General features: G+C 38.6%; 1 protein-coding gene across 3 annotated transcripts in view; it reads left to right on the forward strand.

The window, feature by feature from the left end:
* The window catches only part of CGNL1 (cingulin like 1), a 100,199-nt gene that overhangs the window by 63,884 nt on the left and 9,266 nt on the right, over positions 1-27,049 (forward strand). For 2 of the 3 annotated variants that reach the window (XM_067555898.1, XM_067555899.1), the window contains exons 9-15: positions 4,832-5,038; positions 5,512-5,616; positions 11,711-11,863; positions 12,623-12,793; positions 17,129-17,290; positions 18,479-18,568; positions 25,518-25,601. In XM_067555898.1, coding sequence (XP_067411999.1) covers positions 4,832-5,038; positions 5,512-5,616; positions 11,711-11,863; positions 12,623-12,793; positions 17,129-17,290; positions 18,479-18,568; positions 25,518-25,601 — 972 coding nt within the window. Of the gene's footprint in view, positions 1-4,831; positions 5,039-5,511; positions 5,617-11,710; positions 11,864-12,622; positions 12,794-17,128; positions 17,291-18,478; positions 18,569-25,517; positions 25,602-27,049 lie in introns of those variants that run through there. The other variant, XR_010921327.1, reaches the window with a different exon arrangement.

The following is a 27,049-nucleotide window of genomic DNA, read 5'->3' on the forward strand; positions in this document are numbered from 1 at the left end:
TTCTCTTTCATTCCACTCACGTAGCTTTTCGCAATGCAAGCTACCCAAGCTCTACCTCGTCTCTGTTTCTCTTGTCCCTTTCCTGTCCCCTTGTGTGGCTCCCCTGAAGCTAGTGGAACCATTCAACATGCACAGTAGAGCAGCAGAAACAATTACTGTGGGGGTTTTTTTGGTTTGTTTGTTTTTAATTTCATGCAGTCGGAAGAGGGCCTTGAGCTGTTCACAGTAGGAAAGGGCAAAGACAGCATGGGATGAGTCCCGGGAAATTTCTAGCCTCCCTGGGACTTCTGGGGTAGGGTTGAGGTCTCCTGGTATTTGGCAGCGGCACAAGATCTGGAGCCATAATAGGAGCCTTTATTCTCAAGACCATTTCCTGTTGCTGGTTTCCAGCAGCCAAAGAGAACCAGAGCACGTGGGTCAGAGGCAGCAGTCCAGGAACGACCAAAACCTGCTACATTACAGCGGGCACATGACTGTCCACTGCAGAGCTGGGACCAAGACCTCATGAGGAAGCAGGATGGGCTAACAGACCTGTTGCAGCCGCTTGTGTTGCTAGATGTTCTTCCATAGCCCTTTGCCGCCGCCCCCCTTCCCCCCGCCCCCCATTATTTTCATGGGAGTGGGACAGAAGCCGCAGGTAAAGATGGCTTTTGTCTGCCAGTATTTTCAATTGTGTTGAAATGTGACTGCCTCCGACAAGATGACTGGCCTCTGTGATCTTTGTTTTGGAAACTGAGTGGAGAGGGAAAGCTGGGAAGCAGGAGAGAGACTGAAAGGTGTGTGAGAAGGGAATGTGGAGGGCAGGATGAGACTGTGGGGTGAAGGAGAATGGGGAGTGCCTTGAGCGCTGTGGTGCCTTTCTTTATGTGGCAACATGTGGTGAGTAGGGCATGTGTTTACACTAGTTGCTACCGACCGTGAGCTGTAGTAGGGCCGTTGGAGTGGCCGTGCCCGCATTCCATATAAAGTCTCCTGGTTGTGGGGGTGGGTGGAGAGTGGGTTTCATCTCTCCATCCCCTTTAAGATTTCCTGCATAAATCCCATTTGCTTGCTCTTTGTGCTGGATTAGGCTGCATATGGCCCTTAGGGAGAAGGACCATGTTACCTACCCTTCATTCTACTCAAAGAATATTCAAAAGATGTCTAGGTAGGCTTTGGCTCATGGTGCATTTTAATGTCAGATTTAAAGATGACCATGTAAATCTATAGTCTGCCCCTCTTGGCAGTCCTGATGTTGCCACTACTGATATTCAGAAGACTGACCCCCTCTACACCATATGCTGCTAATATCATTCTATGTTTTGGAGACGATCGAAGGGTAGACTCGGTCTTACCTAAGAAATTGCTTTTCTTGTCTCTCTCCAAATTCTGTGTAGCTATTATGAAAGATCACTAAACAATAGTTATTAGTGCAGTATGGCACTTGAATCTTGAAGATAATTCCTCTCCTAAACAAGAAAGAAGGGTGAGGAAAATGACAGCTGTTCAATTGCTGTGCTATAAACATCATTATATGTGCAGAGCCAGAGCAGAATTTTCTTAAATATATTGGAAAAAACATAGGTAGGGGGTGGGGAGATGGTGGTAAAAAGACAAGCCTCTTTAGGAAAGAAAAGAGTTTTGCACCTTAATACATTGGAGAATTTGTTCAGGAACAGATTATTCATTTGGAAGTATAACCCCTGCAACATTGCCAGGGTCATTGGAGACCTGTGATGATCAGCTGATAAAGTGCTGATAAAGTTAGGCCTCAGGCAGCTTTTACTTACACTTACACACACACACACACACACACACACACACACACCCCGCCGCTGCCGCAGATTTTAACTAATGTTGGAGAAGAAAATACTTGGAATTTGTTCAGTGGGGCTGGTTCCTTTTTAAGTTTTATTCCCTTTTAGACATGCTTGACCTCAACCTTGGCCAGTTTCTGAAGATATGCACTGAAAGAGGAGGGAGATTACCAGTTCGGTTTGAGTGATCATTTGGGTGATACACAATATACTTAACGCAAAAGGCAGGCCAGAATAGACCCTGAGGTATGACTGTATTAAGCATTTGTGATAGGAGGGCTGAACTGTCCTAATTTTTACTCTGATGAGTAAAGTTCCTTTTGCCTCACATACAATGCTTCCTGTTAATGTCAGTACTGTGCTCTAAATGAATAATGCTTCCAGTAAAAAAAACTATTGATGTGACGAGAGAATAGCCCAAAACACACAAGATGAGGTGCTGGATACTTCAGGTACAGTATGGGCCTTCTGTTCTGTGTTCTCTAACTCTGGAGCCGTGTGTAGGCGGTTGGATGAGAAAGAACAGACAAATCAACATTCCATTCACTAAACTCCCCAGCGTGCCTAAGCTTCTTTCACTCAGCTACTAAAAGGAGAAAAAATGAAACAAGGAGCCACTGGTAGAGTGCCTGCTAATTAGTAAAACTCTGTGCTGCATTAGAAAAAGCAAAAATAAATGAATACAGAGGATATTAACAAAAAGTGTACGTGAAGTTACTGCATCAGAAGAAATCCATTTAAAAACTCTTTATGTTCAGAAAAATTGACTGCCTTTTTGTGTACTTGAAAAAGATTAGAACTTATCATCCTTCTTGTGTTGCCAATTTTTGTGTAAAGAGTTCATTAACCCCATTGGACAGTCTGAGTGATTTCTGAGTTACTGCTTTATCAAAGTAATTTGCATATTTTTGTTGTATAACTTAAATCAAGTTTACAGTACTCCTTGTTTATTTCCTTCTGTGTTGGATTTTCCAGTAGCATACAGCACTGTGTGGCATTGTTGCTGATATGTCCTGTTACACCTGGAGAGTGATCTCCATGTGAAAAGCAATTGGTTTTGTTTAAATTTACAAATAAATTACTGTTTATCTCTATTATTTGCCCGTAAAGTAAAAATTTTGCGAGATAGCTATCATCCCTCTTTTCACAGTATCTATGAAAGAATTCACTTAACCTACACCAGCTAATCCATTTTGTATTTCTGGGATGAATGTAAATATAATCTCATGCACAAATAAAGATCTCATCTGGATTCCTTTGCAAGATTGGAACTTAAATGTCCAGGATCAAGAACCAAACCTTTTATCACAGAGGAGTCTTACATTCCTGGTGGAGATTTTGAATGAAAAATAAGTATAGGGCCAAGGATCAGGTCCACCTAGGGGGTCACCCCTATGAGATGAAGTGTTTAAAATGTGCATGCTGAATTCTGAGAAATGTAAGCTCACTTGAGTCAACCCTTTTCAGGATTGTTCTATCACATGATTCTTCCTTTTCAGAACCTACCACACCACATATAATGATAACAATGACACTATCCCTCCCCACTTCCTCCTCCTCATTGCTATTTCCATGGTTCCTCAACACACTGGTTTCCTCCCTTTACAGGTAGGCTTATCCCTCTGTCTCTCTCTTCTTTTGTTAACTTGGGTTTACTTTTGAATGTTAACAAACCCAAATTCTTTATCAGTTGCACAAGGTTAGCTTTATTGAATTTACTTTTAAACTCTGTTTATTCATGTTTTCAAAATAGTAGTAAAGTAGGTTTTGTGTTTGTGAATGCTGAACTGTAACAAATTCACTGCATAGCCATATAAACAGTAAGGGCAAATTTTAAATGAGTCCTATGATCCGTACAAAGCAAAGATTAGCTGTGAAGATTCAAATGCTGCAACCGAGCTCATTGCCAAAAAAATATGAATGCACAATATAATACCATGTCATGTGAGAAAACATCTGATATGGTTTTATCATAATTTTATCTTTAATATATTGTATTTGTTGCTAAACAAATATACAAAAAACATCCTTTTCTAAACTTTTAAGTACACCTGACATATGTTGTTAAAACAAAATCCAGCAGCTACCTTCCCACCTCTTCTACCCTAACTTCTCAGTAAAACACATAACCCCTCAGCAACTTACTTATAGCTAAACAGACTAAAACTCCTCCTGAATACACACAGCCTCACTCCTCATCAGGACCTTTCTCCTCAAGGGCACACATTGCTCTTGAGATCTGGTAGGATTTTTTATGGTAACTTTAAAAAAAAAAAAAAAAAAAAAACCTGAAGCATGAGATTACATTTACCTAAGGGCCTAAAAAGGGACATATTAAGGTAAGAATATGTGATGACAGACAAAAGGCTGCTGAGACACAGTGGATATTATTTAAAAGTGTGTAGTAAAACCTTCAAAAAGAAGTTCCTTTTATCTGCATAGCTGGTGACTTTATGTATTGTGGTTCATGGGTCTGCAAGCAATACAAATGCATCTTTGTGGCCCACACAAATCTGACCTTTCGTAGACTCCAGGTTGACATAGATCCACAGTTTGGTATGATGGATGATATCTTGGTATCAGAATTTAGTTGTGGGGGAAGAGTTATTACCTGTCCAGCTGATGAGATCTGGATATAAACTGGCTTGTTACAGGTCACAGGTGGACATGAGTTTGGGCTCGCTCAGAATGCTGAGGTTCTCAAAATGGAATTTATACTCATAAGACAGGCAACTGCTTCTCTATCAAAACTTGCTCAAAAGCAAGTTTTCCAAGAGCATGAGTTGCATGTGTATTTTCCAAGGGTACAACTAATTTACATTTAACTCCAATATCACATTGATTTTGCTTCAAAAGGCTAAAAATTCCAGTTAACAGTGTTCCTTTATCTATATGAATCAGAACATATTTCCATCTTTTAAATTGTCATCCAGGATTACATGGACTGAGACCTGTGTTGGAAACAAATTGCATATTTTTACATTGTCTTTAAAAATGGACGTTTTGTATGTCACTGTTACTCTGTTTTTTACTAGAGTGCTGCTGCCCTAGCTAGTGAAAGAAACACTGTAGAACAGATGCAAAGTAATGCAGAAAATCAAGTGAAGGAGCTGGCTGAGCAAAATGAACAACTGAAGAGAATAATTAAAGAGCTAGAGGACAAAATTAAAGAACTCCATCAACAGCTTGATAACATGAAAGGAGAAGAAGATACAATGAAGGAAAAAATAAAGAGAGATGAGGTAAATTACAAAACCAAACACGTAGCTAATGTAGTTTTCTTCCTGTTTGTGATTGGATGGATACATTGCACAAAAATAAAAGATAAAAAGGTGAGATGAGGCAGGCAAAGTCATTGTTGGTGCAGTGAAACCTACGCAAACCCAGTAAACTTGAAGGAGAAGCAGGCTGGAGTTTCCCCTGCAGGTACAGGGAGGGTGCTTCAACTGAAGTGGCAGGGTGAAAATAACGGTGGGAGAGGGGTACATCGGTGATGTGCCTGAGTGAGTATAAGAGGAAGTGGGAGCTTCTAGGCAGGGAGCGGTGCAATGTGGAGTCTTGGAGATGTGGAAGGCAAGAGGAGACCAGTGAAGATGTTTTTATGCATTTTCAGTTTTATGTTTATGCTGTATTAATTGCTTGTAGGTCTTCTGAAGGCAGATTAGAGAGAAAGCAACATCCGCATTCCTGAATCTATCAAACTTTTGTGTTGCAGAAAGAAAAGCAACAATTAGAAGATGCCCTGGCGCATGCGGGGGAGGAGGAAAAGGAACTGGTGTTGGTGAAAAAGTCTTTGGAAAGCCAACTTGAGGATATGCAGGTAAGTACAGCGACTTAGTCAGAATATTATTTTAAAATGCCCCATTTGATTTCCTGAGTCACCGTAGCTCCTTCTGCAGTGGTGACTTCCTCTGGTTCTGTTTAAATTTCATTCTGTTAAGTTTGCCTCCACAGCACTATGCAGATCTTTCCGATAAGCATAGCTTCAACTAACTAAGTTTGCTTTCTTTCTTTTTTTTTTTTAAATCTTTTTTTAATTGAGCAAAGTTTGCAGGAAATAAATCCCTTGCGAACTTGTCCAGTTTTTGACAAATCTGCTTTGTAATTTTAAATTATCTATCAGCTTTGGCTGTGTTTCCAGACTTTACATGTGTGAGGATGAGAGGCTGTAATCTGGCAGTCATATAAATAAGAAAAATCTAGCTGGAAGAATTAAATGTCACCAGTGAGTGATGGCATGGGTAGTGGCAGTTCTTCCTCCCACTCCAGGTTTCAGTTACAGAGTTGAGGAGGAGAGCGGTGGGACACAAAAAAAGAGATGGAGAGAGGAATTTCTATGGGGGATAAACTTGAAACTTGCTCTGCTTGCAGCACGGTGACTCATGAAGAAACCTGGAGGCTCCTCTGGTAGGAAGATATTAGGGGGAGATGGCCTGTGGTAGTAGATGGCAGAACTAGGAGCAATGGTTTCAAGTTGCAGTGGGGGAGGTCAAGGTTGGATATTAGGAAAATCTGTTTTACTATGAGGGTGGTGAAGCACTGGAATGGGTTACCTAGGGAGGTGGTGGAATCTCCATCTTTAGAGGTTTTTAAGCTGTGGCTTGACAAAGCCCTGGGCTGGGATGATTGGAGGTTGGTCCTGCTTTGAGCAGGGGGTTGGACTAGATGACCTCCTGAGATCTCTTCCAACCCTAATCTTCTATGATTCTAAGGCAGGGATCAGCAGAGCCATGCTTGGCCAGCAGGTGATGCTACGGGGCAGGCACACCTTAACAAGCTATATCCTAAAGCAGTGTTTCTCAACCTGTGGTAAATGTACCCCTGGGGGTACCTGAGACACAGGCAGGGGGTACTCAGTGAAAAACCAAGTGAAGGGAGGCGAGCAGCAGCCGCCAAGTTCTGGGGAAGCCAGGTGGCAGCCGCCAGTTTCCTGCCTGGTCCCACCTCCTAGCTGGGAGGTAGACGGCAGCTGCCCCAATCCTGGGAAGCTGAGCAGCCGCCGCCGGTTTTTTGGAACGCTGGGCAGCAGCTGCCTGCATCCCGCCTGGTCCCGGCTCCAGGTGGGAGCCTGGTGACAGCCGCTGCATCCTGCGAACTGGGTTCGCAGCTGGGTGGCAGCCACCTGTACTCCGCTCTGAGCTGACAGACAGGCTCCCATGCCCTGGCTTGAAGACAGGCAGCTGCTGCCTGCCCACATCCCTGGATCCCAGCCTGCGTGGAAGCCTCCCCTACCCCAGCTCAGAGCAGGTGGCAGTCGCCCACCTCCTGGGCTGGCAGCCAGGCGGCAGCTGCCTGCAACTTGCCCAGGTGGAAGTTCCACTTCCAGGCTCAAAGCCCAGTGCCCAGAAAGCCAGGCGGAGAGCCCAGCGGCTTGCCCAATCCTGGAGCTGGGCTCCACCCACAGGTTTACTTGTCAATTTCACAGTTCTGGTTGCGCAGTGAAATTGACAACTATGACAGCTCCAGATTTTACCAGTATAAAAATGTTAAGAGGGGCCCACACAGTGTGATTTGCCCCTGGCCTGCACCCCCCTAGGGACGGCCATGGGGAACGCTGCTATCCACTCTGGTGGGCCACTAGTGCCTGCTCATACCTCACAAGTTCCCGCCTGTGTGAGGAGAATACCACATGACCCCACCATCAGACCATAGTGATCGGCTGGTGTTGACCTTTGCTCCTATATGGAGGAGGGGGAGAGGGAAGGAGGTGAGAAATAGCAGGGGGTTTTATGATTTGCCACAGCCACACAGCACTGCAGAACTCAGAAGTCTCCTGCTTTATGAGAAATACAATCGTCCAGCGGTAAAGGGGAAAAGATTGTATTTCTCAGAGTGGAAAATTGAGTGTTGGGGAACTCATTAAAATTTTCAGATGTTAGGGGGTACTTCCTACTTAAAAGGTTGAGAAACAGTGTCCTAGAGTAGCTAAAAGGGGCACAAACCCAATTTTTTCCTCCTTGCATATCACTTTTATGTGCATTATAAAAGCACTGGTATTTCTAAAATACTAAATTGTAGACTTCACCTTGGATTAAATATAGAAGCAAAGATTTTAAAGGGATTCTGTCAGGTAAATCATACCTAAAATATAAAGCTTTGTGCATTGTTAGAAATGTTTCGTGAACAGAAAAAAAGTGTTCTTAATTTGAATTTCAACATTCCTCTATATGGCCTGCAACTCAATCTCTACTTCATTGTGCCAAAAACTACTAAGTGAACCTGGCTACAGATGGGCTATAAGGGAGAGGAAATCTTTCTTGACTAGTCTGTTTTCGTGGTTCAATTCAATCTGAATTGAATGGAAAACATAGTAAAACAAGAAAAAATTGTGAAAATTAAGTTAGATTTTTTAAAATTGTTTCCGTTTTAAGAATCTAAGTTATTAACAGTACAGGTAAGGAAATTTTTGTTTTAAAAAATGTGATTTTTATTCTGACAGTCTTTTAAACCAAATTAGTAAATCAGCTCCCTGCTTTCAGGTACAGGTTCTCTTTTCACTGCTTGATTGGTTCCAAGTTGTTTGTCTAGTGCATTGTCTGTGCTGGTCTTGTGATGCCTGCCAACTACCTTAGCCCTGGTCCATTAGAGCTTGTAATAATGTGGTAAACTATTTTCATACATTCGTAATGCCCAACAGCAAGAACATGACTTATATCTATACTTACCCCAGTTACAAAACATATTAAGGTGAGACCCCTGAATACTGTAGAAAAGTATTTGTGAACGTTAATTAAAACAAAAACATATTCCCTTCGTGGTTATTTACAGCCCCATTTACTGTATTTAAATGAGCAATTGGTGTTTGTATATGGGGGTGGGTTTTTTGCAAAACGATTCACAGAAAGAGAAGGTGTCATAAAAAACCCTACAAATATGTGTTTTCCAGAAGTGTCTTGAATGGAGTGTTTGTGTGGCCATTTTGAAAGGGCTTGGGGTGGGAATCACCCATACAGGGAGCAGAAAAGTGCTGTCTGACTTAGGTGGCCAATCACATAACACAAACAGGAAATTATGAATAGTGAATACCTGAATCAGTAGTTGCAGCAAATGATTTGCAAGCAATCTGTGGATGGGAAGTATGTTTAAAAAGTCATTCAGCAAATCTTTTTCAAATAACTCGCAAATTTGTAAAAGGCACACTCTGTTTGCAGGTAATTAGTAAACACAAAGATGAGCTAAATTTGTTGAACTAATATTTTGCTGTCAATGGTTTGCTCAGCTCTACTTTGAGAATCATTTTTAGAACGTGTCAGTTAATTTTGATTTCAAGGAAGAGAATTAGACTTGAGTGTTTCATCTCTCTACTTGTGACAATGTTCTGTCCATACCGCGACACCACTCCAGCAGAGCGAGGCTTACTACAGTGGTTTTTTAATATAGTGGTAGCCAGCTCCATTGCGAACAGGGCTTTAATCTTCATTCTTTTGTACATCACTGGAGTTGTAGCCTATATCTAAAGAGAAAATATTAATAATGTGAAAAGAGTCCAAGAGTAAGCTCTTTGGGGCAGGGAGAATCTCTTTTTATGTGTGTGCATAGTGCCTGGCAAAATGGGGTCCTAGTACCTGATTTTGTGCTTTCACAATACAAATAACTAATAATGGGGTAACACAATAGGAACCAATAAAAATCTACTGAATAAAACTGTAACCGTTACAGCAAACACAACAAGATGTGATCCTTCTCCTTCCCAGATTCATACTCATAAGGGTTAAAGCTGGAAAACACTTCAAAATGATAACTGTGGGTAATTGAATGAAGCTATTTATTCCCAAGTGGACTCCAGTAGCTAGAATGATATGAGCTTATTGCAGTTTTCACCTATGGAAGCTCAGACAAATGGTGATTGTTTCCTGAGAGCTATCTCAAAGAAAGCTGCTTACTCTTTCCATTACCCATCTTCATCACAGAAGTCACAGGCTATGAAAAAACCCAACAGACACTAGTTGTTCTAAATTCTTTGCCAACATTACAAAACATAGCTTCTCATATACAATACTTCAGGCAAACAACTGATTCTGCTCAAGTCAAAAGGAGTTTTATCACTGACTTCAAATGGATCAGACTTTGGCTCTTTGGCCAAGGATGGAAAAAACTTGTAAAGCTCTTGTCTTCTTGAGTTAACACTGCAGTGTGTAGATACCTCCGGTTACTTTTCTAGTGTCAGCCTAGGTTGAGTGAGAGCATCTACACAATGAAATATTAATTGAGCTACACAGAGTGATAGTGTTAGCAGCTGAAGAGTTATTAACTCTGAAGGGCAAGCCCAACTCAAGATAAAAGCACCTTTTTTCCTCTCTGCCCCTTCTTGTTCTGGAAAAGAAAAGGAGGAATTAGTGATTTGTACTGCATAAGGATAATGATCAAGTCATTTAGAAATAGCATATGACACCTGTCTTCCCATGAACAATAATGGAAATACAGTAATATGCAGCAATAAAGTGTAGGCATCAGGATATCTCATAACTTGTTTGTAACACTCAGTTCCAAAGTTCCAGTTTGATGAAATCGAAAGGTTTTATGGTTTATTTTGACGAAGTTCTGCCAGAACCCTGCCTGAATTCCTGACAGCTTGCCTGCCTCGCTCTTCGGCAGTCATCTTATTGGAATTCCTTAAAGTCGGAGACCCCAGGGCTTCCAGTGTCCACAGATGTAGGGCAACCTGCCAGGTGGACTGACCTGGAGCCATGGCTGCATTCACTGTTGCATAGAACTTGAAATTTTGTGGGTTTTGTTCTCAATCAGAATGAAATCAAATTTTGAAATTTTGAAATCCTCCGTGAAACAGAATTACTTTTCGCAGCACTCCTAGTAATAATAGTGGTACTTCTGTTAGATTTAAAATATATTTGTGTATCTGAAATTGTGTGTCTTGATTTGAAATTTGACCATTTATGGCTAATAGAACTCAGAATATCACAAATGTGTTAATCTTTGGAAGCAATGCCGTAAAATCATGGGTTGTGGGCCTACTTAGTGAATGAAGCATGCCCAGTGTGGATTTTTTTAGAATATACGGTTGAAGATACTGAACAAGTAGTTCTGACTGAAGTGATGCATTTCTTGTAAGTGTTTTTTTTTTTTTTTGTCTTTATGCATATTTGGTGTTCTGGAGCTCCTAGCCTAATATGTGGCTATATAGTACAGCTCTGCATCTCATTCAAAACCGGGTGATCCTTAATTCATAAAAAGAGGCCTGGCTTCAACAGTGACATAAAATGCTTTGATGAAAGGGTTATTCAACCTGGCAAGCTCTTCAGGAGAGGGGCCCCTGTCTGTTTCTGTGTGTACAGCTTTAACACAATGACACCTTTTCATGATCGGGGCTTTTGGGTGCTATAGAAATACAATTAAAAAAATTAATAACTAAACAGTTCTCTCACACTTTTGGAACAATACTTTGGTTTATTAAATCAATTCAAATACATTTCTAGAATGCTGAGGAAAAGGCAGAGCAAATAAAGGTGAAAGAGAATATTGTTTAGAGAGACTTCTGAGTAGAATAAACAAGAACAACAAAGGAAACCTGAAACCTGAAATAAAATACTGAATTCTGTGGCAGAAGGTAAAATTTGCCAGGTACTGTACAACTGTAGTTCACCATGGGCATTGCACATAATAAAGCCAAAAAAACAGACAGTCATAGGTCCTCAGAATTCTGCAGCATTTCAGGAACTTGTGGACATTTATAAGTAAATATTAAATGGCTATAAAATGTTTTATTTGTCATAGACTGACTGCCAGAGATTGATTTAGCAACTTTTTTCTTTTTGATTTTGTGTTACAGCATATTATTATGATTTTTTATTGTTGTTGCTTTATGAGATATGTTGGTGTATTACATCAAATTCCTTTGACTGCTCAGAGAGTTATTGCTGTCATGTTTTATAATGTAACTTTTCCATCCAATGCAGAGAAAATTCAGTCAGATTATTCAGGAACAGCAACAGTTAACCGAACAGTTAAAAGATGAAACTAACCAGAAGGAACAATTAAAGAGGGTAAAGAATGAAATGGAAAATGAGCGATGGCAGCTAGACAAGACTATTGAAAAGTTACACAAGGAGGTAAGGTTGCAATAAAAAGAGACTATAGGAGATTAGATATCTAATGGAAAAAAAGCAAATAAGCTGCCAAATTGCAAAGAAAAGAGTCTAAAAAAAAGTGTAAATGAAAGTGAAATGTGAACTTTGCTGTTAGTGTGTTTGACCTGATGACTGTCAGTAAAAGCTTTCTAGACTGGAACAGTAGTTGGAACAGTGAAACACTCCTGTTTTGTTAAAATAAGATGCCATATTTGAGCTCTCTTCCACTATGTACAACAGACGAAAGTCAGTCTTTGCTCAACACAGCCATCAGCTGGACTGCTGTAACTTGCAGATGATGTCTCCAGCTCCTGCTGCATTGTTATATTAGTTTTGCCATCTATGTGTGAGCATACAGCTTAGTTTTGGTATTATGAAGTATTCAGTGATGGCTTCCTAGAATAAATTCTAATCTGTACAGGTTTAAATACAAGTCACCTCTAAGTGCTGCTGGCACAAATAGGATGGTCTGGGGGCTGTATTGCCACACATTTTAGAAACACAATTTTAAAGTTGCATATTTTCAAACCGGGGCATATGAATTCAGCTGGATGTACGCACCAGTTTGAAAATGTTCTCTAACCAGTGAATTATGGTCCTAATGTAACACAGGAGAGACTGGAGTTAGGAAGAAGAATATTCTGTAGTATTAATGAAGAGAGAACCCTTTCTAGCATTACTTCACTCTTGGGGAATTTTATATATATGTGTGTGTGTGTGTGTGTGTTTGTTTTTTGCCAGATGGCTGAAATTTTAGAGGTTTCCCGGATATCCACTCTGGAGCTTCAGAACCAGCTTGATGAGTACAAGGAGAAAAATCGCAGGGAACTTTCAGAAATGCAGAGACAGTTAAAAGACAAAAATCTTGAGTTAGAAAAATCACGCTTGACAACCATGAAAATGCAGGATGAGGTACTGGCTTATAAGTCCAATGACATGTTTAACTTTTGATCTAGAATCCTCCTCAGATAATTTTCAGAACAAAATATCTTTGATATTATGCTTTTATCTGGAGAGACTGACCTCAACAACATGCTTCTGTGTTTGATTCCTCACGATGGTCATCAATGTGATACTTCTAAAAGGGAAATGGGGTTTACTGGATACAGGGGATAAATGCAAAGTGTGTTTAACAAATTAATGTATCAAAATGATATGATGAAGTTTACACTGAAGTTCTGTTGCTCTTTTAATGTTGATTGCTGAAGAGACAGTTGAGAATTTTGAAATAGATTTGAATAAGAAAAAAGATGGAGAGCTATTACTTTTTAAAAATACAACAACACAGCCTGGCTTTAGCTTTTTTAAAGAAATTGTAATGTATTATCTACTTCCTTTGTTCAAGTTAAGTTTCAGATTTAAATGACAAAACTATTTGTGTAGCCCAGAATCAGCCACAGCCTTGAAGTCTCTGCCTTTTCAGCATGTAAATTCTACCATATAATCAGTCCTACTTCTTTAAAGCTCTGAATACACTTGTTCAGTATTTGGATAAGCTTTGAGAATGAACAGTTCATGGATGTCCTCAGTGTACTATATATTTTAATAGTTTGAACTTCCATACCTGAACTTCTGTTTTGTTTTTCTTTCTCCTTGACAAACTAGAGTGTAAGTTAATAGAAAAAAATATAACACTAAAAGGTTAGCCTGAAGGATTGTTGCTGTATGTTCTTCTTTCTTCTTTCCTTCCATATTATTGCCATTCAGTGAAGCATGGTTTATGTAATGGACTGAAGAGTCACAATATTTGGAAGATAGGGAGTAGGATAATGAGATCATCAATATAATTTGGAATAAATACTTCAAAGCAATCAATATCAATACTTCCAGAGGGGTAGCCGTGTTAGTCTGCATACAGCAAAAACAACGAGAGTTCTGTGGCACTTTAAAGACTAACAAATTTAATATTTGCAGACATAAGCTTTCGAGAGACTTCAGCTCTCTTCTTCAGATGCAGTAATATGGAAAATAGGTAACACAGAGGCATCTTATAGATATCCAAGTGCATTGAGAACAATGGGGGAGATGGAGTCTGGTACTTAAGACCTAATGACGACCATTGAGTAGGAGGTGAGAATGGGTGAGCAAAGTAATTTACCTTCGGTAGTGAGATAGTCACTCCAAGTCTCTGTTTAAATCCAGTTTGAATGTGTCAAGTTTGCAGATCATTTCTAACTCAGCAGTTTCTCTTTGAAGTCTGTTTTTGGAGTTTTTTGGAGAAGTACAGCAACTTTCAGGTCAGAGACAGAATGCCCTGGGGAATTAAAGTGTTCTCCCACTGGTTTATGGATGTTATTTTTTATGTCTGATTTGTGTCCATTTATCCTTGTGCGTAGTGATAGTCCAGTTTGGCCAATGTATATGGCAGAGGGGCATTGCTGGCACATGATGGCATATATAACATTAGTGGATATGCAGGTGAATGAGCCCCCTATGGTGTGATTGATGTGGTTAGGACCAGTGATGATGTCATTAGAGTCTGTGTTACCTATTTTCTGTATTACTGCATCTGAAGAAGAGAGCTGAAGTCTCTCGAAAGCTTATGTCTACAAATATTAAATTTGTTCGTCTTTAAAGTGCCACAGAACTCTCGTTGTTTTTGCAATATCAATACTGAGAGATACTGTACTTATTTGTTATTCTCATCTTGGTTATAACTCTTATTGAAAGTATTTTTAAAAAGACTCTAACTGCAACAAGTCAACACATTCTTTTGTAAAAATACTCCAGCCCTCCTCAAACAAATAACTCAATCCTATATTATTCTACAAAAAGACTGTAGTAATTCTATTTTAAACTGCATTGCTTTAGACTTTGATTGTAGAATGCTGCGTTATATTTTTATAAGCGAGTGTAAATTGTTAGGGCATGAAATGTTTTATTGTATAGCTATCTAGAAAAGATAGAGAATTATAGGAAAAGTTCTTCTTAGAAGAAGCCATCATATAATAGGTTTTATATATTAAAAAAAACCTTCAGAACAATCAAATGTTTACACATTCAGTTTTCTTTTGTGTTGAGTGAGAGGTACAAGTAATCCTTCATGATAATCAGTTCTATTCAGTGGCCTCTATGAAATAGGTATGTGTGCCATCCAGTTCCTTGTATACAAGAATTCATATAGCACTTGGCATCCTTTTTGAGAATCTCATCAGAGAGGCTGAGGACTTGAATGATCATGGAGACTAAATTATCCTCTCACTTGTATTAGTGGTCAAATCAGTTTTGAGGCATGCTGGTAGGGCAGTCTGGCAATTCTTCATTACTGTTGCCCATGCTGTAGGTGGAGACACAAGACATTGGATTCCAGGGATGTCAATCCTGCATCTTTCACAGTTCTGGTCCCACCAGCCTGTCAGCAACACATCAGCCACACTTGTTTCCACCAGCTGTGTTTACTACTTGTAGAGTGATCTGAACACACTCCCAGTCCCTAATTTTCCCAAAAATGTGCATTCTGCAATATCCAGCCTGCTCCTGGACAGTTCAGATATTAAGCTTTATTGCTTCTGTATGGAGTCAATATTCAATAGTTTGTTACTTTAACTGGAGTTAACCAAACAGTTCAGTTTAAATGCAGCACTGTTTTGGTTTAGGTTAAAAATAAAACACATTTATTAACAAAAGAAGATAAGATTTTAAGTGAATTCAAGCATCAGAGATAAAGTTAGAAATAGTTACAATCAAATAAAAGTGAAAACGTGCATCTAAAAGTCCAAAACTTAAGCTAGCAAGTTTTGATTCAAGGCTTTGTTTAAGATGGCCTTTCTCAACCATAGTCTTCCAGCAAGATGATGACTGACCTTTTCTCTTGGTCAGGATCTCTCCTGGAGGCCAAAAGGTGCTGGTGCTTTTGTCGTCTTAGGTGTCTTCTTTTATAGTCCAGTGAACCTTTAAAGTGGATTCTTCTGAGGGCTACCCTTCAAAGTAAAGTTTATTCAAGCAGTAAAGGAAGCGACATGGAATCTGATGGTGAAGAAGGCTCCATGCTCTTTCTTCCTCACGTGTTTGTTGAAATCCAAATAGTTCTGTTTCCTGCCATCTGCTCCCCATGCTGTCTTGAGTTCCCTGTTTATTACTTATATGTAAATTGAGGTGAACACGCATTCCTTTTGTTAGGATAGGCCTGTTTAACAACTTTTGCATAGGCAGAGCTGTTTGGTTTTGAACATGTGCTAATAACATCACACAAAGGGATTTCATAACTTTACATATAATGTTGCTACATACATTTCACCGTGATAAGTTAAGTTTTCAAATGATATCTCACAAGGCATATTTTGTACAAAGATTATTACAATAGTTTGTCAGATGTGAGGACAGGGGTACTTAGTGTCACACACTAGAATATAGCAAACAGCCTATTGAATGCTTCCTATTGTATGCAGATAACTATCTTAGCAGCACAGTATAATGTGAGGCCTGTAATGATCCAGCCTTCTCTCATTTGATCTTGCCAAGAGCAAAATAATTCTGTAAACCATCTATATATAACCTGGTAATGCTCCATCAATAAGCTGGGTACTTATATAAATAATGTGAGGGAGACCTGAAAATGAAACCCAGATCATATCAGACAAGCTTGTGCAGTCAAAGGTATATAACCTAACAAATTAATCAGAGTCTAACGATACCTTTTAGTGGGACTGTGGAAGCTTGTGTGAGAAAAGTGTAATGAAGCACAGAATGTGGTTAAGAGAGAAAACCCTCCTCAATAGATGGACCTTCTACTATATATGTGTGGAGCTATATTTTAATATATACAGTAGCAATTAGCAGTTATACCACAAATACAATATTGCCATCAAAGTGCCTCAGTGCAGAGCAAGGGGCATAAGTAAGCATCAATAAACTGCAGTATTGATGATATGAAAAGCAAACAAACTTGATGGAAAGCGTTACCAAAGATATAACCATCCACAAAACTGTAGAACAATTGGCCAACAGTGTGCGGCTAAGAAAAAGAGAATTAAATAAAAATTCCAATTTGTATTATTACTTCTATGAAACCTATAAGCTGAAGTGTATCTTCATAGCTGAGGACTATTGATCCAGGGTTATTTACTCAATGCCCTCTTGTGGATGAAATAAAAATGACTCTAATAAGCACGTAATACTACCTACTTTCTCTCATCCTTGTTTTTAAGAACTTATTTTTAAAGTCTGAGCATAAGTGTAGCCCATTTATTGACATTGCTGTTACAAAGAAATGGATTATAAATTGTGCCACCTGCCTTTTTGTTTCAGATGCGTCTTATGGAAGAGGATTTACGGGACCACCAGAGAGCCCAGGATGAGGCTATTACAAAAACTCAGCTGCTGGAACAGACTGTGAAAGGCCTGGAATATGAACTGGAAGCCAAAAATCACTTGAAAGGTGATCGGGCAAGACAAATAAAACTAATGGAGGTAAAAGGCACTTTTTGGAGGGTGGACGGGTGGGGGAGTCCATTGGATGTTTTGGCGCTTATGTGTAGTACATTTTTTGCTAGAGCTGACTGGAATCACTTAGTATTTTTTTACTGTGGTTGTGCCTTGGAAGCAACAAAATAATTTGATCTCATCTGATGGAAAAATTGGGTTTAGTGCAGTGGTAGTACAAGAATTATTTTGGCATCTCCCAAAGGTGAACGTTCAGCAAATCTAATATGGCATATTATGTTCTGAATGGCTATTAGTTTGGGAGCTCTTTCAATACTTTCCTTTCTTTTTCTGTTGTGATGAATGGGAGTTCTTGACAGTTACCTCTGTAGGTCTCCTTGAATTCATCAGGCACGAAAATCAGAAAGTTTTAATCCTTAGGCACTTAGGACCTGATCCACTCTGATCAAAATCAGGGGGAGTCTTTGCATTGACTTCAATGGGCATTGAATTAGGCTCTCATCTTGCTTTTATAAATGACCTCTTTTTATAGCTGTGAACAAATTAATTTTAATTTCTACTTCCTAAAGAAAATCCTCTGTTATAACACTTCTAGAGTATTTCTAGAAATATTGTTCTTAAATTGTTTGTTTAAAATTATATAGCCGCAATAACTTATGCTCATAAAATTACTACAGATGTCCCCAACCAATGAATATTTAATAATAGGTTATTGGAAACTGAAGAGATTGGAAAAAGGAAAAAAAAAAAAAGTGGCATTTTTGCATAATTCAGCTTGTAATAGGTTTGCAAAGTTCCTTCCCAATGGAATTTCTCAAAGACACTTTTTACAGTTTATTTGATTTGTTACTGTAGTGAAAAGGGAAAAGTGAAAAGGTTCAAACTGGAAGCTAGCTTTTGAACTGAACTGAAGAAAGCTGTGTTCTGAAGTTACACTGAAGTTTCTTTTTTTTAAATAATGAAGTTAATAAAGCAAACATATCAAACAGGTTATTAAACTCCGGGAGGCTTTTCTAGTACAATACAGATACATTTTCCCGGATTCTCTGCAAATTGTCACAGACGCTGCATTTTTCAAACATCTCTCTGCCATGTAACTTATATTTATGTCTTCAGACAATTTGAGCCCTTGCAATCCTAAAGAGAAATGCTCAGTAGCAGTGTAAAGAGGATGAAGGTCTAATCCATTGAACTACTTTTGCTTCATCCATTTAGGACAAGATGTCCCAGTTGGAACTGGAGCTTGATGAAGAAAGAAATAATTCAGATTTGTTGTCTGAGAGGATCAGTAGGTGCAGAGAACAGGTACTTGACCAGTGAACAAAGTTTACTTTGCCCAATTGTAGTGTAGTGATGAGGAAGAAGAGAACATGTTAGGGTCACAAATAACATTAATACATTAAATATCAGTCTTCAAGTTAGATGCTCATTGTATTTATTACATGCAAGCCAGATAGTAATTATGTTCAACAACAATAGAGCTTTTAATCTGAGGATCTCTTAGTGCCTTATAAACATTGATGGATTTAATTTCACAACATCCCTGAGATAAGTAGCAGTATTTCCAATTTTACACATGGGAAAACTGAAACAATGAGAGTTTGTGAGTTGCCTAGGGCCCCTATGAAGTCTGTGTCAGACCAACAGATAGAACCTTGATCTTTGGACTTCTAGTCATGTGTTTTAACCCCAAGACTATTTTTCCTGTCCTGTAGAACCCTTCAGCAATACACATCCTTTTTTTTATACCTGTCCTATGGAGCAGATAATATATCGTGTTAGACTGTCATACACAGCAAGCAGAAATTGTTGACTTACGCCACCAAATTGTTACATAGATTTCAAACTTTTCACAAACTTCAGGATTGTTCAGATTTGGATTTTGTTCTAGCCATTTATAAAGATGTGGATCATATGTGAAATTCTTATCTGCTTTTCAGACAACACGCATATCACAGGCATTTGAATGTGGTGTTGTGTTCATTTCATTTTTAGATGTTAATTTCAAAATGGTAAGTAGTTATAGTGGGATAGAGCTTTTTATTTATGGTTTTCAGTAAACAGATTACCTCTCAATACTGTGCTTTGTTCTATTGGAATTAGTTGTGAAATGATGTAACGTATTGGTTACGCATGCACACAGATTTTCAAAGGAAGCCTCTAAAATTCCAGGTGCAGTTTCTCTGTCACTTGTTTTGCAGGTATAATATTTCCTGGCCCAAGTTTTTGTGCATGCAAGAAATCTACTTGTTGGCACAAACTGCATATACACACACAAGGTAGGTAGGCAGACATCATACAGCTTGCACTTAACTCTGAGTTTTAGTCATGCCAAACACTTGGCTGTAAAAAATGTAATTTTGCAAAACATTAATTTTAAAAAACTAGATTGAAGCCATTCTGAAAATTTTCCCCCAAAGTTTAGCAATAACACTAAGGCTATAAAATCTAAAAAGCAAAAAACATTGTCACTATTCTTTCCTTTAGATATGTCATGCCAATGGCAGCATGTTCATTAAGAATAAATTGCTTTGCTTTTATTTGCTTAACGTTACCTTAATAGAGGGCTACGTTTGAGGGAGGCAGAGTGGCCTAGCATGGAGAGTACTTGACTAGTATTCAGAAGACCTGGGTCTTATTCCCAGCTCTGCCACTGGCCTGGTGGGTGACCTTGGGCAGGTCACCTCAATATTCTGTGCCTCAATTTCCTGTTACGTAAAATGGGGATACTGATACTGACTTCACTTGTAAAGCACTTGAAATCTACTGATGAAAATTTATGTACATGAACTGGGTATTATTATTATTACTTTAAATACCTCACTCAGTGAGTAGTGTGCTTGAAATCATGGAGACTGCTTGCAGAGTCAGATACTATTCAGCACAGTACATAGAATATTGTTTTAATTTCTAAAGAAAGTAGACTTGTTGAGATTGGAATAGCTTCCATTTCAGTACGAGACACAGGCAATAAAATCCTACTTTCCATGTGTTTTCAATGAAATGGTATCTCCCACTGAGATAGCTGAAGTGCCTTAAAATGAGTTAATCCTCAGCTTGCTTTTATGCATCCTTGAAACCCCACTGCATCCTGTTAATAATTTGTTGGGCCTAACGTTTTTCAGACTCCATTTGATTTCAACAGTGTCTTTTTACCATTATTTCACTGAGATCATACAGGGTCTGAATCTGTGTGTCTGAGATGTTCTCATTGTCTGCAGTGATTCAGAATGTAAAGGACTCATTATAATTTGAAGTCGTGTCATTGCTTAATTAGGAAGCTTTGAATGCTGGAATCCATGCATGTGCTGTAAGTCTGTGCAGAAACAACTTTAGCCAAAGCTGCACCAGTGGGCACTTCAGTAATTTAATTTAGTAGCTAAATGGAAACCTAAAATACAGATGGGTAACGAAAAAGTCACATAACCAGCAAAAGAAGTGTTTGTATTGAGATCCAGAATTTCTCATTTCATGCATGAGTTACAAAGGTTGTTTTGAGTTTATGCCAGAGTGGCTAAATAGTCAAATTACTGAAGAGTATTTCAGGGTCTGCTAGGCATTTATAATGACATGAGAAATGATAATGGATCGGTTTTAGTAATATCTATGGTCCTGTCAATGTCTTCTTTATTATGAATGTGTTATCTTAATATACTGATAATGAAGACAAATACTCTAGTCTGTAGTAAAAACACATTAAAATGACTGGTTACCTTTTATACCAAGTTAAACATTTAAATAAAGGTCAAGTTTGACAGGTCAAAAATTTCACATGCGATTAAAATGTAACCCCTTTTTATTTCTATGATGTCCTGATTCTGGGATAGGGCTGCAGGAGACACTGATTATTCTCTTTCCCCCTCCCCCCACCTCCACTCAAAATTGCAACAGAGTGAAATCTCACTTTCTTAGCTGGGTCACCAGCTCATAACAAATATCTAGCTGCCACTTCAGAGGAACATGTCATGCAAGCATGTCACGTTGTCCTGCTGCTCTGCTGTGTGAGCACTGAAATACACAAGAATTCTATTCTTTAGTCACAATTTGCCTGCATGTACACAAAATGGGAATGTGCTTGTGTGCAAATGCATTGTGGTCTTCATCCACTTCCCAGTGGGCAAATATCCCTGTTGCTAAAACCTCTGCCATGTGTAGCACTAACTTGGCACAATTCTTGTTGTTTTCAGCAAAGAGGTCAAAGATTTGAGTGAGCATGGATACTGAACTACTCTTTAATCCCTCAAGGTGACCCTTCTGGTTCAGAAATGAGGAAACTCAGCAAGTCAGTGGGGAAATGCTTGCACATCTCCTGCTGTTGTGGAACTTGTTCTTGGATAAAAGAAATAGGCATCCAGGGCTGTTAATCTGGGGCCCTTCCACCAAATTTTTAAAAATAAGGATAAGGAAAATGGTGTAGTGTCATGCTCACAAAAAGAAACACAAACTTTAGTATTCCTGATTTTGAGTTATTCTTTTTTTTAAAAAAAAATTACTGGGTGTGTCCTTTTCTCAATCAGCAGAGTAATTCCTTTTCATCATTAATAATGACCTCCATTACTGTATGAAAAGGGGGTAGGATTTTCCCTTCAAAATAAGGCTACAATATTATCTAGCTGCCTGGAACAAGTAGCTAATAGGAGAAACAACTTGAGAATCCAGTGCATGGGACCAGACTCCCAGTGGCAATGAAAGAGGATCCTTCAGAAGTCAGTTATTGTGATGGGTGAGGTTGTAGTGGTCCTTTGGAATCAGAAGGTAGAAGACTAGTTCATAAAGTTCTCCACAAGTATTTTCCTATTTCAAACCCCTCCTCAATTCCTGCCTCTGCCCACAATAAATTAGCCAGATGATAGATTTATAGGTTTATGTTTGCAACAGTCAGTATTTTGTATTCTGTTGCCCCTTCCTTCACCTGCCTTTTATCTTTTAGGTTGTAAATGCTTCCAAGTAGGTATTGTTTTTAATATGTGTTTCTGTAGCACCTGATTCAGTGATGCCTGCCTCTCGTTGAGAGTCTTTGGGAGCTCCACAATATAACTAATAAGTGTGTGTGAAAATGGTTTCTTTAATTATCTGGACTTAATACCAGCCCTCCATAAAAATTTGCTTCTGAGTTATCTCAGATTATGGACTGAAGCTGTTTATTTTTCCTGAACTGGTTCTCCCATACACTATCAGTTTCTACTATGAATCCTGTATATAACACATTCTACTTTCAAAGATCCATTTCCTGTGCAAAAATAAATGTAGTTACCAGAAATAAATGCAAGGAATACTTGAGCTCAAAGTACTGGATCACTGCAAAGTAGAAATCTTATCTTGGTTAGTCCTGTGCGTAGACTAGCACTACCAGTATCAGTTTCTCAAAGAATCAAAAGCTAAAATGTTTGTTCATTAATTTGAAAAGCAAATGATAGGCCTGAACACAAACTCCACTTCCAAAAAGCTCCAAACCTTGAAGAACTTTGCATGCAGATGTTACCTTCATGGCTGGGCCTAACCAAAACCTGATATCTGAATAGTTTTGAGTATTGGGGAACATAGGATCAAGATACACAACTTATGGATCTGGCCCATCTTGCATTTTGATCTGATAAAATGCTAGCAACTTTGTTAAAAGCGAAGACTTTAACAAACACAAAAGGGAGGACGGAGTAGTTCTGCTGCCTTTTGAAGTCAAAGGGAGGAGAATTTTAGTATACAGTATTTTTGTCTGCAAAGAAAGGAAATTATTTGGGCTACTTTGTTTATGCTAACATAACGGAAATACGTTTGAAATGGCTTCATCAACTTTGTGCACTACAAAAAATACAAAATCTATCGACATCAGCGTTGTTTCCAATAACAGTGAGCGAGAGCCCAGTTTCCATGGCAATGGCAGAGTAAATCTGGGAGGATAAAGTTGTATTGGCTGTGTCCTTCACTTCTTTTTGATAAAATGGTCCCAATGGATTGCTGTACACCTGCTCCTTAGTTGGCACCAGGTGTGCAAAGCTAGTAAATGAAAATGTGGAAATGAAGGTTCCTATTCAATGATGAAGCATCAAAACTTCTATTAGCGTTCTTAGTTAGCTATCTTTTTGTTGTTGTTGTTGAGTCAGTAGGTTAATGTACATTTTCCTACTTTTCCTTGCTCAGGTATTAGCAAAAAATGTAGGTTCTGTGCCAGTGGGAGATGATAAACAGTGGTGATAGCTTCTAAAATGTCATTAGAAATCAAATTACTTTTCACTAACTTCAAACTCAGCAGCTGCTTTTAATCCTGAAGCTGGCACAAATTGCTGTTATATCTAAAAAAAGAATTGTAGAATCTGATACTATTACTACTTATAATGCTTTGTTTTTAGCATTCTCTAAATCCAGCTGTGATAACTGTTGCCTTAAGCTGCATAGTTAGTTTATTCTTTTAATATAATTAGAATGTATTATATATATTAAAGAGAGAGAATCTGAGCACAAAGCACTGCACAAAGACCCACAGTACATTTTAACTGCTGTGAAACCTTTTTAGGGCACTGTTTTTTTTCCTTCGCATTTAGTTTTGTGTATTTGTTAATTACAAGTACAGGGAGATAACCAGGAGCTGCCTTCCAACAGGATTTGCACCCTCTTGTTCCCCTTTTTAATGGTCATTTGTGTGTAATTCCTCCTGGGGTCTGCTCCCTGATCAGACACTGTATTCTCCTCTCCCTTTCCTTTTGTGACATTACTATTACTTTGAAACATCCAGCAGCAGCAGAAATTATCTTGGCAATATAATAATCATCCTCTAAATACTTCCCTAATTTAAGACCTGGTGATGATTGTGCAAATTTGTCACAGCCTCTGAGCACAGTAAGAACACAATAGTGCTTCAGTGTGTGGAGCCACATTGTGGCCCATTAAACGAGTTCTAATACCTAACAAAAACCCTTTCTCCATTTAACAGTTGCATTTTTAATTAGTCACTCATTTTACTTCAGATCTTGCTTTATTTTCCTGTGCCTATTTGCATCACTGACGCAATTATAGCAGAATAAATAATTTCTTCATGACCCTGACAACAGGGCTTTTTCTGAGATATTAATGAGTGGATGGATTTAAAGATTAGGACTGCTAATGTACACGATATTTGTACACTTTGTGCATCAGAAGAAACTTTAAGAAAGCTTTGCTATTTTTTGTGGGGGCATTAAAATTACTCCTAATGTTAGGCTGAGGATGTTTTTGAAATCTCTAGTTAACCTAGCTACTCTTGTGTCATCCTGAAGTTGTGTTTGTCTTATAACTGCCTCCTTAAAGATATATTCATAAAGCATAAAAGGGCAAAATACTAAAACAATCTTTCATTAAATCATAACCCAGCAAATATTTGTTTACTGTATTTAAAAAAGGGGAAACACCACCTCAGTGATATTATTGCACCTCCAGGCCTATAGGCAACAATTAGATCCATAAGAACTCTATTCAGCTGTTGCCAGAACGGAGCCATGTGCTAACATTTGTAGTCTAGTAACTAATATGACCTCAGTTTTCAGGAATGTCTTCTGCTGTTGTGAAATGCTACTTGGATAAAACACGTGCAACTGCATGCATTACCACTGCTGTTTGTATTCATATAAAACTTATAGGAACAACTTAAATGACCTCTTTTCAACATGTGATTAGTTAAAGATACATTTTTTAAGGTTATAATTTGGTGAAAGTGACCCAGGCTAAACTGTTTTTTGTGCTCTACTTGTTTAACCTTCACATTCCCAACATTGTTTTTTTCATTTATATGTAAGATTCCCTGATGGCTACTTAGTTTCTGTAAGATAACTCGTATGTTACAGATTTATTTGAAGTAAAAGTTAGTTAGTATGTTTACTCAGTGTGAGTCAATACATAACTATTGTAGTGTAGAAAATAAGTGGTCACTACTGAAAGCTTTACAAAAGTCTTTGCAAATACAGTAATCGGTGTTACCATGGTATTCAATGTATCCCCTAGCTGGTATTTCTTATGCTAAGTACTATCTAGGGAATAGCGTAAATACTGTGGTAACATTATTACAAAGGCATTTGTAATGATTTTGATGGCAACCCGACTAGAAGCAGGGGCAGAAGGGTATTTGGGCATTACTGCCTTGTTGCATTGATATGGTGGTAGCTCAGCAACAGCGACCATATTGGGGTTTGGGTTTTTTTAGGGCGAAGTTGTGTGGTTCCCAGCAGCTGTTATATTTCTTTGATTTTCAGAAGTATTTTCTTCTGGCTTTACTTTTTTATAATAGATTGAACAAATGAGGAATGAACTACTTCAAGAAAGGGCTACGAGACAAGATTTGGAGTGTGACAAGATTTCATTGGAAAGACAGGTAACAATTGCAGCCATACCACCTCAGTCTGTGATCTTTACAGATTTTAACCTAAGCAAGATCATGCTAGATAGGGCTTTGATTAGAAGCCTTCTAGTGGCATCTAAGGGCTGTGGGAAGTAGTGCTGGTGATTCTCTAGCTTATGCATCCTCAGCATAGAGAGCTTGAGGTACCTACCGTCTTTGGAAGAGACAAGATGAAAGTAAGTTTTTGACCACTTGCTGTCAATAAAGATCCCAAAGCATGTTTCAGGAGAGTAAAGATACTGTTCCCCTTGTCCTGGATGAATTCCAACTTTGTAATTCTATTCTCCATCACTCTTTCCCCCTGTAGTTTCATTTAAATACAGCACTTGTCACTTTTATTTTCTAACTAGCTGTACTGTACAGCACTGTGCAGTTTATCAGCTTCTGCTTTCATCTCTGAGATCTCAGTATTACAGTGATGGGGAAGGAATCCCTATATCACATACAGTCTGTCTATATGTTTTGAGATGAAAGACATTATAAATAATAAATACATATAACAGTTGTTTTTGTGCAACCGTTAGTTTAAGAAAAAATGAACTACCAATGATATTGACTGGTTTTAAAACCAATGTAGGAAAAAAGTAGTAAAATATCAAAAATACTGTAAGCCAGTCTAGATCTAAAACCGTCATCAAATTTGGAGGGAGAGATCGTCCCAACTCTAAACATGATTTTAGAATCCTGCAGACCATTACCAAAGTAATAATTTTAGGCAGCAGTTTTGGTCTATTTGTTTCTGCAGAAGGAATAGTAAAAAACCCCCAGAAAAATAACATTATTGTTAAATAAAAAGTGCAGAATTAGTAGAAAGAGAACTGATACTTTCTGTTGCCTAAATTCTTATTGTATACAATGTTAAGTGTTTTTTAAAAATATTTGATAATGTCTGTGAAACAGTTATACTCTTCCTTGAAGATGGCTTCTTCCATTTATATTATATTATAATTATATTATATTATATTATATCTTTCATTATGGTGGATTACAAAGCAATTTACAAACTGACATATGCTAGGAATTGCTGACACACAGCCCCCACTGAGATCAAGCACGTCAAGTATTATTTAACAGGACCACATGATAGTGTAGGATAAAAGGAGATGAACAATACTTCATTTGCTTGCAATAAAAGAGGTATTTAGATAGGTAGAATGTAACTACCAGAATTAGAATTGGGGTAGGATTCTGAAGTTCATGCCCATAGTATTACAAAAAGTGTGATGGAGCTGTTTAACCCCGTTTTAGAGCCTGATCCTGCAATGCTGCCCCATCAGAGTCAGCCATGCCAACATAGTGCTATAGTACATAGTTTCTCAACCTGTGGTACGCTTACCCCTGGGGGTACGCCAGACACAGGCCGGGGATACGCGGCAGAAAAAACAGTGAAGGGAGGCGAGCGGCAGTCACTGACTTCTGGG

This window comes from Emydura macquarii, unplaced genomic scaffold (assembly GCF_026122565.2).
Source record: "Emydura macquarii macquarii isolate MOO-44397 ecotype Brisbane River unplaced genomic scaffold, CSIRO-AGI_Emac_v2 contig_1644, whole genome shotgun sequence".
In the NCBI taxonomy this organism is placed as follows: Eukaryota; Metazoa; Chordata; order Testudines; family Chelidae; genus Emydura; species Emydura macquarii.